This window comes from Apteryx mantelli, chromosome 18, assembly GCF_036417845.1.
Source record: "Apteryx mantelli isolate bAptMan1 chromosome 18, bAptMan1.hap1, whole genome shotgun sequence".
Classification (NCBI taxonomy): domain Eukaryota; kingdom Metazoa; phylum Chordata; class Aves; order Apterygiformes; family Apterygidae; genus Apteryx; species Apteryx mantelli.
In genome coordinates, this window is record NC_089995.1 from 19613776 (window position 1) to 19629076 (window position 15301).

General features: G+C 61.2%; 2 protein-coding genes across 6 annotated transcripts; both read right to left on the minus strand.

The window, feature by feature from the left end:
- Positions 1-466: 466 nt before the first annotated feature.
- On the minus strand, positions 467-3225 carry LOC136993597 (microtubule cross-linking factor 1-like). 3 transcript variants are annotated; one of them, XM_067307430.1, is made up of 5 exons: positions 2842-3018; positions 1761-1915; positions 1504-1638; positions 867-968; positions 467-752 (listed from the first exon to the last, which is right to left on the minus strand). In XM_067307430.1, the coding sequence occupies exons 1-5, from the start codon at positions 2858-2860 to the stop codon at positions 723-725; spliced, it is 441 nt and encodes a 146-aa protein (XP_067163531.1). In that variant the 5' UTR covers positions 2861-3018; the 3' UTR covers positions 467-722. The 3 variants fall into 3 exon arrangements, 2 of the variants coding, with proteins under 2 accessions (XP_067163531.1, XP_067163530.1); XM_067307429.1 differs by having other exon boundaries at positions 467-968; positions 2842-3019; XR_010885966.1 differs by lacking the exon at positions 2842-3018 and adding an exon at positions 3127-3225 and having other exon boundaries at positions 468-968.
- A 1091-nt stretch (positions 3226-4316) lies between these two features.
- On the minus strand, positions 4317-14711 carry ZNF335 (zinc finger protein 335). Of its 3 annotated transcripts, none has more exons than XM_067307427.1 (27): positions 14397-14711; positions 13728-14001; positions 13179-13256; positions 12488-12817; positions 12190-12324; positions 11953-12111; positions 11593-11836; positions 11294-11471; positions 11093-11205; positions 10878-10896; positions 10555-10671; positions 10389-10465; positions 10108-10268; positions 9729-9958; positions 9539-9647; positions 9363-9457; positions 8913-9199; positions 8664-8799; positions 8201-8590; positions 7965-8107; positions 7444-7583; positions 6834-6937; positions 6619-6696; positions 6323-6406; positions 6090-6155; positions 5797-5878; positions 4317-5167 (listed from the first exon to the last, which is right to left on the minus strand). In XM_067307427.1, exons 1-27 carry the CDS (start codon positions 14595-14597, stop codon positions 5049-5051), a joined length of 4149 nt encoding a protein of 1382 aa, XP_067163528.1. In that variant the 5' UTR covers positions 14598-14711; the 3' UTR covers positions 4317-5048. The 3 variants fall into 3 exon arrangements, with proteins under 3 accessions (XP_067163528.1, XP_067163529.1, XP_067163527.1); XM_067307428.1 differs by having other exon boundaries at positions 9539-9611; positions 11578-11836; XM_067307426.1 differs by having other exon boundaries at positions 11578-11836.
- Between the last annotated feature and the right edge of the window lie 590 nt (positions 14712-15301).

Here is a 15301-nt window from a genome sequence, read left to right on the forward strand (position 1 = left end):
CCTTTGCAGGAAACAACACCCCCCCCCCCCGGGGCCCTTCTCTGGGCCCCCCCCCGGCCCCTGGCCCCCTCATGGCCCCACAGCCTCCCCCCGGCCCCATCCCCTCCCCATGGCCCTGTCACCTCCTGTGACCTCCATCCCCCCATGGCCCTATCCCCCCCCATGGCCCTGTTTCCCCCCCCCCGCCCCCCCATGGCCCTGTCCCCTCCCCATAGCCCTCCCCCCCACATGGCCCTATTGACCCCGGCCCCCCCACGGTCCCTCCCCCCCCCCAAGAGCCCCCATCTCCCCCATAGCCCCTTTCTCCCCAGTAACCTCCATCCCTCCCCTTGGCCCCATCCTGCCCCATAGCCCCATTCTGCCCCATAGCCCCTGTGCCTCCCCCCATAGCCCCAGCCCCCCCCCGCCCATTTGTGCCCCCCAGCTCCCCAGGAGCCCCCACACCCCAACTCACCCCCTGAGCACCATCGGCAGCACCAGCGCGGCCCAGCGGGTCCCCGTGCGGGAGAGGAAGAGGTCAGAGCCCGGCTGGGGCAGGACGGGGCGCGGGAGGGGGCAGGAGGGGGCAGGATGGGGAGCGAACGGGGCAGGACAGGGTGCGGATGCAGGCAGAGGCGATGCTGTGCACCGCAGTCATCCCCATCCCCGGCAGCCCCGGGCTCAGCAGGGTTCCCGGAGGTGAAAGCCCCCTGGACCCCAGTGCCTGCGTGGGGCCACGGTGCTCAGGGCCCCGCACTCACCGAGGTGAAGTCCTGCGGAGACGGGGGCGCGGAGGGAAGGACGCGCAGGTCAGCGCCGGGCACGGAGCCGATGGCCCGGCTGCACCCTGCCGGAGCGGGCGCCCCGTCCCCCCGGCCCCCGCTCACCTTCTTGGTGGCCAGGGAGGGCTCCTGCTGGAGCAGCTGGCTCAGGACCGGCAGGTCCCCGCTGGCTGCTCCCTGCAGCCATTCCTTCTCCACGGGGTCCAGCTGTAGGGAGAGGCCCCGTGAGACCCGGCACCCACGAGACCCAGCACCCCTGAGACCTAGCACCCCTGAGACCCAGCACCCCCGAGACCCAGCACCACGAGACCCGGCACCCATGAAACCCAGCACCTCACGAGACCCAGCACCATGAGACCCAGCATCCACCCCCCGGCACCTGGCCCCCCCATGAGACCTGGTCTCCCATAAGAGCCAGCCCCATGAGACCTGGCCCAATGAAGCCCAGCAGCAGCCCCCTATAACACCCAGTTTCCCATGAGACCCAGCATCTGCCCCCCGGCACCCACGAGACCCAGCACCCCATGAGACCCAGCCCAGTGAGACCCAGCATCCTCCCCTTGGCACCTAGCCCCCGTGAGACCTGGTCCCCCGTGAGACCTGACCCCATAAGACCCCAACCCACGAGACCTGGTCCAAAGAAGGCCAGCAGCGGACCCCAGGACACTGGCCCCCCCAGCCCCGCCGAGCCCAGCCCCGCTCCAATCCCGGCCCCCCGCCCACGCGGCGCAGCGTCACGCACAGCCACGGGGCTGGAGCCCACGCTGCTGCTCCCGTCCTCGGGGGCCTCCTTGGCGACCTGCTCGCCATCCTCCTCGCCCGGCTCCGCTGCCTCTTGCTGCGTCCCCCCCGGTGCCAGGGGCCCCTCGAGGCAGCTCTGCCCCACGCGCAAGGGGAGACACGCGGCCGTGCACCGTGAGCGGGTCCGTCCCCCAGCTAGGGGACAGGGGACCCCCCAGCCCTGCACACCGGGGGCCCCCAGGCATTGCCCTCGCTCACCGCCGCGCTGAAGTCGGTCACCAGGATCTGGGGGGGGGCCGGTGCAGGGGGCTCGGCCCCCCCGGGGGGGCCCCGGCGCAGCGCCACGGCGCTGGGGGGCCGGGCCCCACTGTGACGCGGTCGGTCGTGGGGCGCCCTGTCCCGCAGCGCCGGGCCTGGGGGCAGAGGCGGGCGGTGAGGGCAGCCCTGCTCCCACCAGCTCCCGCAGTCCAGGCAGGCCGGCACCACGTGGGGTGCCGCGACCGGTGCTCGGGGGAAGCGGGAGCCCCGGGGGAAGCGGGAGCCGGAGATGCCCTTGGCCTCCGCCCGGCCCACAGGATCCGGCACCCAGGGGGCACGAGGGCCCCCGCACCAGTGGCCCCTCTCCCACAGCTGCACTGGGACCCAGACGGGGGGGCCTGGGGGACCGGTCCGAGCCCTGGGGCTCAGCCCGCAGAGCTGCAGCAGGACTGGCTCGGCAGGCGCCCAGGCTGCTGCACCCTGCTCCAGCCGGGTGTCACTCACTATCGCCCAGGGTTTCCACGTGCCGTGGCCTTCCCTGCTCCCCTCTCCGGGCAGAACCACGGCAGTTCTGGGCCAGGAAACAGTTAATGCGTCCCTCCCTTGGCCATTGTGCAAGAGGATGCGAAGTTGCAGCCCTGGCAGGAGGCCACAGCCGGATTCCTGTCGGCAGGGGAGGGGGTGCGGGAACAAAGGGGCCAGCCCGGCTCCGGGACGCCCAGGACGCCCGGGACCCCCATCCGCGCGGGGCCCAGCACCACTGCCAGCCCCAGCCCACCAGCCCAGAGGAGCGGAGCCTTCCCTGCCTCCCCAGAGCGGCCAGGGGGGGCCGAGGCCGGGCAGCTGTGCGCAGCTGTGCCCGGCAGCCAGGAGGGCCCGGCCCCCCGCGGCCGCCCCGCTCGTGCCTGCTGCGTCTCCCCGCTCAGACCAGGATTATCCCACAGGTTGTATCCGTAATTAAATACCGACTAATAACGCTCTCAGGATATTAAATATGTAACAAACCCGCTTAGCTCTGGGCCGGGGACGGGAAGGGGAAGGTCACTGGGGCTAAGGAGCCCAGCAGCATCCTGGGGCTCACCACAGGCCTCCGGGGACATCCGTCAGTGCAGGCACGCGGGATGCTGTGGCAGGGCTGTGCCCGGAGACCCTCGGGCACTCCTGGGGCTCCTCAGGCCAGCGCCAGGCAGAGGGGTCCGGGATGCCCCTGCCAGCCCGGCCCGAGCCCCTACGGCCCCACTGCGCCCCACGGCCAGAGCCCCGGCAGCACCCAGTGCCCAGGGCTTGGTGCGCGCAGGCTGGCAGCCCCCTACTCCCCTCTGCCCCATCCCAGCCCCCCCCCCCCCGCTCCCAGACCCATCCCCACCTCGGGCTGGTCCCGTGCTCTCCGGCAGCCCCAGGCACGGAAGCCGCGGGGCAGCCCAGAACGCCTGCGCCGCCCAGCCGGGATGGGACGGCCGGGCCGGACAGCCGGGGCCCAGCCCTCGCCCCCGCCCGCCGACCACGGCCCCGCCGGCACAGCTGTGCCCTAACCTTGTCCCCACAGGACTCTGCCGGCCCTAATCAGCGCCGTGCGCGGTCGCACCACCGAATCTGCTTTATTAGATAATGGGGCCGTAATCTAGGAAAGCGCCTATGGATTGCTGCAGCGTTAACCCTGCGCGGCACAGCTGGACAGGGACAGGGCCACAGCCAGGGCTAAGCACAGACACAGCTGGGCACGGACCGAGCCATGGCTGGACACCCAGCCAGCCACGGCTGGGCACAGACAGGGCTGGACAGGGTCGTCCCCGCCCGCAGCCCCAACCAGGCCAAGGCAGGGGATGAGGAGGCGGCTCCCCGGGAACCTTGCTCTGCCCCGCAGCCAACAGGCTGCAGGGCTCGCACTGCTTGCCGGCTGCTCCCAGCACAAGTCCCAGTGCCATACCCCTCTGCTGCCAGGAGCCTGGTTCAGAGCACAGGAATCGCAGCAGGTCAGGCTGGCAGCAGTGGCAGCACTGAGCTCGGGCCTTGCAGAAGCTCTTGCTGAAGTTGGGTGGTTCCAGGCCTTTTTCCCCCTCTGCAGATAATCAGTTTAATGCAAATGCACAGAACTAAAACTCTGAGATTAGCTGTTATAATCACATGTAAATACTTCCAGACAATCCGCTCAGGGAGGGGTAGCATGTGTAGTTTGGGACAGAGTTACATGGGATTTAGGCTGTTTACCACTCAATTAATTTCATGACTACAGCCCCAAAATCACCATTTTACCAGATGCACAGCTCACTTCCCCAAGAGTCAAGGTCACTCCAGCAGGAGGAAGCTGATAGGTCTTTGCTGGCAGATGCAGCAGCCCTGTGCTATGCCATTTCTCCCTACGCCATTCTCCCACACAGCCCCAGTTAACAGTGTCCAGGATCCTTCTGCCCCAGCACACAAAGCGACGGGCCACAGTACAGCAGCAGCGAAGGTGTTTTTTCCCTTCCCTGCTGGCCTGGGTACTCAAGAGGATGCTGGTGTAGGATCACAGACCCTCCAGGCAGGGGTAGCAGCCACCACCCTTTTCCACACATGCAGGTTTCAATCCCTTTTTATTCATAAGCATATTCAAAGCTTGAGAATGTCAGAATCGAACCCCTCCCATAACCACCTACAAACCAACTCTGCAGCAGAGTCCATCCCTCTTCAGAAGAAAAATAGAACATCTTCCACCTATGCCTCTTCCTATTTTGGGTTCCTCCAGTCCAAAGCCCCACTGATGCCTGCCTGCAGGCCGGAAAAGCCAAGAGAAGGAAGGCTGCCTTCACGCCAGGACCACACACCCCACAGCTGAGGAGTGGGGAGCACACGGCTGAGGCTGAACACGCCCCACATATCACACCGTACCACGTGGCTGTGCTCAGCCCCATGGCTCTCACCAGGATCCTCACATGCCAGGCAGACGCTGGTTCGAGTTTGGCCCACACAGACATGATTCAGGAAAAGGGATTTCAGACCATCAAGTGCATCAGGCACAGAGACCAGCCACATCAGAGTGCTGCCACTGCTCAGCCTGTCTCAGCGCCTTGGCTGGTGAGCAGTCCCCGCTCAAGAGACAGCTGCCTGTGCCAGGGGAGGATGCGCAGGACCCCTCGCTGTGCACGGCAGAGCAGCAGCACACCCCCAGCGGTGGGTACTCAGCCACGTCCCTTGTAGCCCCAAAGCAATAAGGCAACTGCTGGCTGTGGAGGCTTCTGCACGGTGCAGCTGCCTTGCTGCAGCACCGATGGCCCAGAACGTCAATGTCAGCCAGGCCTGTCCCCACTGCTAATCTGCCAGTGTGATGACATCGTAGTGGATCCCCTGCTGCAGCTGCTGGATCTGCTCGGCCGTCGCCTCTGCGGTGAACATGCCCTGGGCCTGGGCCATCGCGGCATCAGCCACTGCTGCAGAGGAGGAGGGGGGTGGGTCAGTACTCCCTTGCTCCTGTGTCTGAGGGCAGAGCAAAGCAGATTGCTTCCCGGGGCCCCTCTCCATGTTCACTGCCTGCTTTCAGGTGAAGGTACCACAAAAGGACACCATGCTTCGGAAGGGCTCTAGGGCCACCGTGGGGAACATGCCTCTGGTTAACTCTGCAACTACACGTCAGGGTGATTCCACCCTGGGAAGCTGGGCCTCTCAGTGCAGCTGCCTGTCTCCAGAACAGGGGAGCCAGTACTGTTCCAGAACTGACACTTTCAGAGATCGGCACAAGTTCCCCCCACAGAGACCATGGCTGGCCATTTCCCAGAGTTACAGGACACAGGCACCAAGATGGCAACCTAGCCCACCCTACCCTATCCCTGCTCGGCCAAGGATCAGTGCAAGCCAGCCAGCACATAGCTGCACTGACAAACCCCACTAGCTACAGCGAATGAGCAGCTCTGCAAGCAGAGCTGGACCGAGACCATGATGGCATCTCAGCAGCTGATAGGAGGCATCACCAACTCCTGTGCAGGACTGGCAACCCGAGAACAGGAGGGAGACGAGACTGTCAGAGCCAAGTCACAGATTAGCCCTGTGGCCCTGGCCCTACCTGTGACTGCCGAGTGTGCAGCTGCTTCCAGCTGTGCCTGAGTGACAAGCTGCTGCTCGGGTGAGACAGGCATGTACTGGATCTGCAGGGAAGAGAGAACAAAAGGAGGAAAGTCTGGGACTGGCAGGGCCCCTCTTGGAGTGCTGCTCTGGCCACAGCTGCTGCAGTGAGTCACTAATCCACCCGCACTTCCATCTCACACCCCTTCCTCTCCAGCTCTGCGCACAGAGCTCACCCCTCTACAGCCCTATCTGCAACACCACCAGCTCCAGCAACCACGCCTGTCCCTTTACCTGCGGCTCCTGGAGGAACTGGCTGCCCTGTTCATACTGGATGTGGGTGATCTGGCCATCCTGTACCTGAAGACAAGAGCTGCAGTAAGACTGTGTTAGGGCTAGTGGTGTTCCCTGCCTCCTGTGACTTAAATGGAGCAAGCTGTAGGGAACATAAGGAGGCCCTGCCCGGCACACGGCACCCTTGTGGGCCCCATCCACTGCGCAAAGGGAGCAGCCAGTCTGATGCTTACCTGGATGTGATGTCCCTCTGGGACAACAACATACTCATGGGGAAGCAAGTGCTGTACGCCATCCTGGGCAATGATGTACTGTACCTGCAAACACAGCGATTCAGACCAAAAAGACAGGTCACCACTGCCCTCTCCAAACCACACCAGAGCTGGTTCTTGTCTGGCTTCTGTGCCTTTTCCATCCCACCTCTCCCCACTGCCCCCAAGTCTCCCTGCTGCCCCTGCTCCAGCTGTGCAGTATCTTCCAGTTCCCCAAGTCCTGGGACAGGCCTCACACGCACAGCCCTCTCCCTCACCTGGTTGTCAGATGTCACTAAGTGCTGTACTGTCTGTCCATCGGCAGTTGTGATCTCCTGGATGTATGTAGCCTCCTCCTGCAAGACAGCAAGAGGCCAGCACTGTCAGTGTCAGCTATGTCTGACTGCAAGCCCTCTGAGATGAGGGGACCAGCACAGCAGCGTGGGGAAAGGCAGCACAGGGCAGGAGGACAAGACGGACCAGTGTGACTCACCTGGCTTGTGATGCTCTGCTCCTGAGCTACGATGATGTGTTCCTGTCCCAGAGCCTGCTGCAGCCGCTCGGGAGCGAGCACTGCCTGGCCAGACTGCAGAGCCGCTGGAATGCGGAGAAAGCCAGTGCAGACACCGTCAGAGCTGCCAGCCAGCCCCACTCCCAAGAGCGGCCCTTGCCAGATGTCCACCCCACTGAGGAGCACAGGACATTCTCTTAACTCTGCTCACAGAGGGCAAGAAGCTAAAACAAACTCTACCAAGATGAAGCAACTAGAGGACACTGTGGGTAAAACCCAACATCCACATCAAACAGCGTGAATTCCACTTCCTATTTCAACCACAAGCTGTTCACATCACTGCTGCTCCCTGAATGCACTGAGCTATTAGGACCTGCTTGGAGAAAACACTGCACCTGTAGTTCTGCACACAGAACCACAATGGTTGTCGCTGCACTCATTGGGTCCTGCTGCCACCAGCAACCCTAACCTTCTCCTGGCCCAGACCTGTCTCAACCCTGCTCAGCTCGCGAGCTGGGTGAATCAACACTGGGGGCTCTGGCCACAGGAAAGCTGGAGGTACACTCCTGGGCAGGGCAGGCACACATCTTACTCTGCAGGGTGGCTAGCGTGTCCTCGTCGCTGTTCAGTATGATGGTCTGCTGGGCAGCAGCTGCAGGTGCCCCAGGCCTCTTCCCCTCCGAGCTGTGCAAACGCTGCATGTGGAACTTGAGGTGCCCATTACGGTTGAACCTTCAGGAAGAATGAGAGTGAAGAATGAGACTGAGGTGGACTTTGCCATGGGCAGCACAGGGCCTCTGTGCTGTCTGCAGAGAACCAGGCCACGAGTACCACAAACATGTCCTAGGACACGGCCCGCCCCAGGCCCTGAAATGTTGTTCCCACCAGCTCCTAAGTACCAAACCTCCCTGTGCAGAAGCTCTTTGGAGACTAAGCTGGGTCCACTTAAAGCAGGAACTGTTCCTTAAGGGCAGAGTCCCTTATAATAGGGGATTGCTCCTGGAAGTAGGGTCCGGGCAGCCAGCTCTTTGCTAATACCCTATCTCCTCTTGAATTCTTAGAGAGCTCTGTAGGGTCTTTAGAAGCAGCAACAACCTAGCAGACTTCACTCACCTCTGCCCACAGATCTGGCAGGCAAAGGGCTTCTCGTTGGTGTGTGTTAGCATATGCCTGCGCAGATCCTTTTTGTTCTTGGAGGCGAAGCTGCAATGGGTGCACTTGTGTGGCCGAAGGTTGGCATGCTGAACCATGTGGCTCTGGGGACAGGAGGGTAAAGCGAAGTCAGAAAGCCACTGTCCCCAATTTACCCAAACCTCTTATTCCCAGGGCTATGTACCAGGGAAACTTACCCGAACCTCTGGCCAGAGGGCTGCAGTGAATGGACAGTCAGGACACTTGAAGGTGCTGGGCCCAATGTGGGCTCTCTTGTGACTCTCCATTTCTGCTCTCCCTGTAAACATGGCTGTGCAAATCTTGCATGAAAACTTTTTGGCTGTGGAAATCTTGCACGAGAGCTTCTTGGCTGTGGAAACCTTGCATGAGAGCTTCTTGGACATGCCTTGCAGTGCAGGCCACTTGACCTTTGGGGATGAGATTTCCTGCCCTTCGGAGGCTGGGGACAAAGATGAGTCCTTCTGGAGCTGCCTGGTGACACACTGCACCAAAGGCCACTTGACACTGGCGGGCTGTGCCTCCTGGCCCTCCGCTGGCGAGGGAAAGGCAGTGTCCCCGCTGAGGGGCTAAGAGAGAAAAACCCAGTCACGCCTGCTCACACTGATGCCAGGAAATGGAGAGAAACACCAGTCTCCTTACCTCGATGTGATGGAACTGATTCCCTGGGACACTGGATGACATGATATAGTGATTGTTATGGTCCTTCAGAGCTTCAGTCATCACAGCTTCGCTCACCACGACTGCGTGAGAGGTCTCTGCAGGGCTTTCCTCCTCACTGTGGGCAGGAGACAGGGTCAGAGAGGATCTGTCTCATACCATTCCCACTAAAGACCCCCTCATTTGATGTCAGAGGTGCATCAGTCTCCCCACTTCTCCCACAAGGCTAACCTGTATAGTGTGCCTGGAGCCTGGACCTCCTCACTGATGGGTGTGATGATGCTGTACTCTGTTGTCCCACCAAAGGGAATAGTGATCTGCTGCAGCTCTGAGCCACCCAAGGTTGCCTCCTCATAAGCCTCCTGCACCAATGTCTCCCCAGGCTCTGCCATGTGCAGTGTCACCACCTTCTGCTGCTGCTGCTCCGAAGGATCCATCTCTGCCCCCTCTTCTTCCTGTGTCTGCGACTCACCTGGGGCCTGCACTTCTCCCGAGTCATCCGGCTTCACCACTGCCACCTGCATGGGGGAGAGCAGCAGGTCAGCTGGAGGAATGCAAGGCTCTGCAGGACACCCCCCTCAAGCAAAACAGGGCTGGGCACTGTGAAGAGATGGCTGGAGGGCTGGTAAGCCTATCCCTGCCACCCCACAGCAGGCATGGCCCTCCCTCAGCCCTCCTCACCTGCAGGGAGCCTGTGGCCAGCTCTCGCTGAGTGCTCATGTTCAGCAGGAGATCCAGCGCGGTCTGCGTGGCTAGCTCTGCTGATCCAGCCACACCTGGCAGGGTCAGAAAGAGGGGGTTAGAAACAGCGCTCACCGACATTCTCCCCATCCCCTCCACCTTCCCTTGGAGCTCACCTTGTTCGTAAATGATGGTGGCCCCTCCCAGGGAATCCTGAGAAAGGATGGGGGGCTCTGCTCCTGGGAGTGTCTGGACCGTGTGGTAGGACACAGGGCCAAGAGGGACCTGCGTGAGAGAAAGAACTGAGAGCACGGCCAGGGCAGATGAAGAGCAGGGAGGAGCGGGGGCGCGGGCGATGGCACTCACCGGGGGGCCGGGCTCTGGCTCAGCAGGGGCCTGCACCTGGCTATGCTGCTGCTTCAGCTCCTCGATCTGCTGCAGGGTGAAGAAGGGGCGGCGGCGGCAGGGCGGCTCCTCAGGATGCCGCTGTGCCCACTCCTCAAAGCAGTCAGCGTGCCGGCAGTGCACGTGCAGGCGCAAGTTCTTCTTGTGCTTTGTGGTGAAGTGACAGAACTCACAAGCAAATGGCTTCCCTCCTGCAGGACATGTGAGGCAGGAGTCAAGCAGGGGTCTCCAAGGGTGGCAGGGAGAGCAGACATGCTCTTGCCCGTGTCCTGGAGAAGCAGGAGATCTAGAAGGGCACAGGCATGTCAGGGAGCGGGGCCAGGCAGGCACCTTCTCTCACCCGTGTGCTTGACAGCCATGTGCGAGACCAAGAAGTCCTCCCGGAAGGTGGAATACTTGCAGAAGCTGCACTTGTAGGGCTTGTCGTTCATGTGTGACAGCTGGTGGTTCAGCAGGATCTTTTTGTCCTCGCAGACGTACTCGCAGAACTCACACTTGAACCTGCCAGGACAAGACCATCTGTCACACAGGCAACAGGGACCTTCTGCCTTCTCCCTGTGAGAGGGAGCCTGGGACACTGGCTCTATCAGGACATGCGGCAGACTGTCGTCTGGCTCTTACCTGCGGTTAGCAATGGCCTGGATGTGCGTCAGCAAGTGCATTTTGAAGGTGTAGCGCTTCTTAAAGGACTTCCCACACTGCAGAAAAACAAAGCAAAGCAACGCTCACCTCCTGTCCAGACCCGCTTGCTGCCAACCCCTCTCCAGGCTACTCCCCACCCTCTCACCTTGTCACACATGTGCGGCTTCTCCGTGCTGTGGGTTTTCATGTGCTGAGTAAGTCTCTTCTGCATGGGGTAGATACGATTGCATACAGGACACGGGAAGGAGTTCAGCTTTGGGGGCTGGAGGGAGAACACAAAGATGAGTTCATCTGGGAGAGGATTAACAGCCCTCTTACTCTCCCCATCACAAGCTCTGGGCTGCCTTTTCTCTGTTGATCCAAAAACATTGCCATCAATTAGGCACCAGCAACTTGTGGAAGCCCAAGACATGCCTCTCTGTAGAGTAACATTGCTGAGCTTCAAGCCATCAGGGTACTCAGACTCACCGGATCAGCCCTCTTCTTCCTGAAAAAGAAAGAAAATCCCTGTCAACCAAACCCCAAATCTGAGCTCCCTTGTACCTCAGACACCAAAACTGCCCATTTTGGAAAGGGCCAGAGATCAGGTGCAGAGGCAGCCATGGCTGCACTCCCAGGGCAGGGGGAACAATATTGGTGCTGTTGAGCCAGGCTGCAAGACAGTCTTTGGGACTCTCACTTACCTGTCCCGACTGTGTACTGTGGAGTGTCGGATGACATCCTTCTTGTACACACTGGTGTAATTACACTCTTCACACTTGTACGGCTTGCTGCCCACGTGGTTGAACATGTGTTCCTGCAAGGAGCAGAGAGGGAGCCGTGAGACCTAGGGCTACCAGCCACCCTCAGTGGGATAGCCTGGGAGCAAGATGGGCAGCAATCACCTTGAGGGAGGACCAGCGGCGGGAGCGGTAGCTGCACTGAAGACACTTGAAGAGCTGTGGGTCATTGGCCTCGTGTGAGTTGACGTGGAAGCGCAGATCATCATGTGTGAGAAAACGTGAGCCACAGATCCGACACAGATACGGCCTCATCAGGGGCTTGGGTGACTTATAGTAGTACCTGCAGAAACAGAACTGGGGCTCAGAGCTATGGTGGCAAAGAGGGGCTGGACCGGCCCTGGTCACAGGCCAGACGGCCCAGCGATGGCTTAACACACACCCCTCACCTGCGCCCCATGTACTTGCGGTATTTCTTGCCCAGGAAACGGCGAGAGGGCCGGCCTCGCCTCCTGGGGATGACATCTGCCTCCTCGGGGCCAGTGTTGGAAGAAGGATCCTTATTCTCAGAGTCAGACTGGCTAATGCTGGGCTCTGCCAGGCTCTCACTGGTCCCGTTCTCCAGTCCAGAGGAACTAGCTGCTTCCGAGTTCTGTAGGTCACAGCTCTGCGTGCTTTGGGATGTCACTAAGGGCTCCACCTCCCCTCCTGTTTGACAGCAACACAGCACCACTGCATCAGACATCCTCGCTGTGGGCTCCCAGGAGCTTGCGTTTTGCTCCCCCTCCAACTCAGCAAGTGGCTGCTGCCTCCCACTTCTTTACCTTCAGGCATGTCCTGAGGCATGTCTTCCAAACGAGGAAACTTGCGGGGTCTCCCTGGGCGTCGCCGTGGCCTCTCCTCACTGGATGTGGGGACAGTGCGGCTGTACTTGGGCTGTCGTCCACGAGGCTCATCCTCAGCTGGGTTATAGTCACTGTCCTCTGGAGGTAAATGTGCCAAAACGTTAGAGATAAGGGAAAAGATTAGGCTACATCAGATGTGGGGAGAATGAATCCTACCTTCAGGGTCGTCAATAGCACCAGCATCCATGATATCATCATCTTCTTCTTCCTCTGGGACCTCCTCCTCTGCAGGCTTTGGAGCGGGACCCCCTTTCCGCGGACGCCCCTTCTTCAAAGCCAAAGCTGAAGCCACTACCACAGAAAACAGAATGAAAACTCTTTACCAGACTGCATTACAGAGCAGGTTTCTACACTCTTACTCCTCCTCTTATTTTTTCCACAGAGCGAGCAGTGAGCCCATCTGCAGTAAGAAAATTTTTTTCTCAGTCCTTACTAGTGGCAGCACCCTGTATACCTGGCTGGAAGTGCCGCTCTTTCATGTGGTTGATCAGCGTTTTTTTAGAGACGCTCTTGTACTGACACATCTTGCACTTGAATTGCTGCACCACCACCACCTCCATCATCTCTTCCAGGGTCTCCATGTCTGGCTGATCCAGCTCCTCCCCACCATCTGCCTCTCGGGCCTGATCTGGCTGTGTGGGCAGCTCCAGTACTTCAGACTGCTCAGAAGGGTCAGAAGGGCCCGGCTGGTCAAGGCATGTGGAGGTTGGTCCATCAGCAACAGCTTCTATCGCCAAGCTATTGGCCAGAGCAGACGTGGCCATTTGGGACACCATGGGGGCACCTGAAACACCAAAAACGGCTCAGCCAAGGAGCATAACCTCACCTGTATACAGGCCATATGTACCCCTTGAGCACAGGGCTGAACACTAGCTCGGTAACCGCAAGTTCCCAACAGTCAGCACAGCCATGGTAACTCTGGTACACAGGCTGGGTTGATGTAGTTGGGATATCATCTCCATGGTTCCACTCTTGTCCTTTATCCTGCTGGGGGGAGGGAGGGGGAGCTGGGAGCTTCTCCCCTGCAGCGTATGCTTTCTTACAAACTGCCACAGTGGGTTTTGTTCTCCACTATTAAGGGCAGAGTATGGAAACAGGAAAAGGCTCAGAGGCAGAGAAAGCTGCTACTGGAGGTGCATCCTTACCGTCATCAGGTCCTTGCAAAATGAGGTACTGAGTAGTCTCTGCACCACCATCCTCAGCACTTGTCACAGCGATGCAGCCTGGGGAGGAGAAGAAAAGCAAAAGAATGATAACTGCCAGATGTGGGGGTTGTACAGTCAACAGGGCGAGTGTTGCTCTCAAGTTCAGCCATAAGTGGGAGGGGGTTAGAAAGGTTCAGCTCTAGGGATTTAGCCTGCTCTGAACTGCTGCCACCTTGGCTGAAGGAACACTGAGGCAGAGGAGGAGCAGTCCAGCAGCCCCTTGCAACAGCCAGGAGCTCCATGGCAAACCCTCCAGCCATCGAGGCGAGGCAGGAAGAAAACCCCCCACTAAATGAGATACGTATGTATGCATACAGAGATTTCCACCCCATCTCCCAACCAAATCTGTTTTTCCAAGGTCTGGCATAGTAGCAGCTTCCCTCCCAAGCCCTGCTGCACATGACACTAAAGCATTTGGAGCATGCAGAGCTCCAAGGGAGCAGCAAACAGATCTGCCAGGAGCACAAGCAGCTGGGAGAATACACTCACTCTGGATGATGTCAGGCCCAATCGTGGACTCGATGATTTTGTCTATAGCAGAACCCAGGTCTGAGGAAGTGGATGCAGTGGAGTCTGACACCATTGTGGCTCCATCCGTGATGACACTGGAGTGAACCAAGACCTGTGGGGACTCTGACACCATGATGGATTGGCTCACTGTGGAGACACTGGAGACCAGGGTGGACTGGGCAATGGAGGAAGAATCTGGCAGGTAAATCCGGGGAATTGCATCTGTGCTGGAGCTGCTCTCGGACACCTCTTCCTAGGTGGAAAAAAGAGGCCAGAGGAGCTCAGCTAAGAGGCCTTTGCTAGGCCAGCCCCTTGGGGGAGCCAGTGTCTGCAAACACGGCCAGCATTTTGCTTTGCAGAATTGCAAGGAAAGGTATCAGAGCAGTTTCTTTGGCTACTGTCAAGGACTCCTGACCTCCAGTGCTGCTCTTGCTCTCCTCCTCAGACTGGCAAGCACATACCTATCAGGGAGTGTAACAGCCTTCTAAGGCTGCTGAGCAACACGACCGACTCCTGAAATTCCCTTTGCCTATACCATGTCAGAAACACGTAGATAAATCAAAAGCTTCTGGCTGTTAGGAGCCAAAACTACTGTCCCTCTCCCTTCCCCCAAACGACCGCCACCCCGTCTTCAGAGCTGCTTCCTACCAAGGAGACCCCACTGCTGTCCGAGCTCTGACCCACGCCGGAGTCATCCGCTTGCGTGAGGGGGCCGGGCGCCGAGGCGGCGTCGCTGCTGTCCGCGGACACGGCCTCCGACGTCCCCACGCCGAGGCCGCTCTCCGAGGGCTCCTCGCGCCCCGCGTGGGGGGCCGCGTCGCTGCTGCTCTCCACCTCATTCTCCTCCATGCCCGACTCGCCCGGGGCTGCCTAGGCACGACCTGGGGGGGGGACGGGACGGGACGACACACCTCCGCCGTCAGACCGCTCCCCGCCGCGACACCGCGCCCTGTCGCGACACGGCAGGGGGCGGGGGCGGCGCCGCGGCCCGCTCACACGGCGCCGGGGGCCCGGGGCCGCCCCTGGGAGCCCCCCGCCCGCAGCGCCGGCCCCCCGCCACGACCCGGCGCGGCGCGGGGGGCCCCGCCGCGTCCCGGGCGCCCGCCGAGGGGCCCCGCGGGCGGCGGCCCCAGCGCCATGGCGGCAGCGAGCCGCCGGCGGCGCCCCCTCCCCTCCCGCCGCCGCCGCCGCTCCCGGCGCCCCCGTCCCGTCATGCCCCGCGGCGCCGCCCGGCCCCGGCCGCCATCTTGCCGCGGGGTCCCCCCCGCCGCCTCCGCGCGCGCGCACACGGTGGGGCCGCCCCGCAGCGCCGGCAAGGGCGGCCCCGCCGCGCCGAGCCGCGCCGCGCCGCCGCGCCCGCCCGCCCGCTCGCCCCGCGCTCTCACCCGGCCCGCCGCGCGCCCGCCGCGCCTCCGCCAGAGCCGGCATCACGGCGGCCGCCATGCACCCCCCCGGCCTCGCCGCGCAGGGACACGGCTCGCGCGGACCCCGCGCCGGGACTACTTGCCGCCGCCGGCACCGCCCCGCTCGCGGCGCTTGCTGCCGCGGGCCGC

Bases quoted from the DNA above. Each gene is read 5' to 3' on its own strand.
- LOC136993597 (XM_067307429.1), bottom strand. The intron at 1,639-1,760 runs GTGAGCGAGGGC...CGCGTGGGGCAG, and splicing joins TGACCGACTTCAGCGCGGCG to AGCTGCCTCGAGGGGCCCCT. The intron at 969-1,503 runs GTGCGTGACGCT...CTCTCCCTACAG, and splicing joins TGGGCTCCAGCCCCGTGGCT to CTGGACCCCGTGGAGAAGGA.
- ZNF335 (XM_067307426.1), bottom strand. From the start codon at position 14,597: ATGGAGGAGAATGAGGTGGAGAGCAGCAGCGACGCGGCCCCCCACGCG. The intron at 9,648-9,728 runs GTGAGTGCCATC...TCTCTCACGCAG, and splicing joins AGCCAGAGCCCGGCCCCCCG to GTCCCTCTTGGCCCTGTGTC. The intron at 8,800-8,912 runs GTTAGCCTTGTG...TCCTGCCCACAG, and splicing joins GCTCCAGGCACACTATACAG to TGAGGAGGAAAGCCCTGCAG.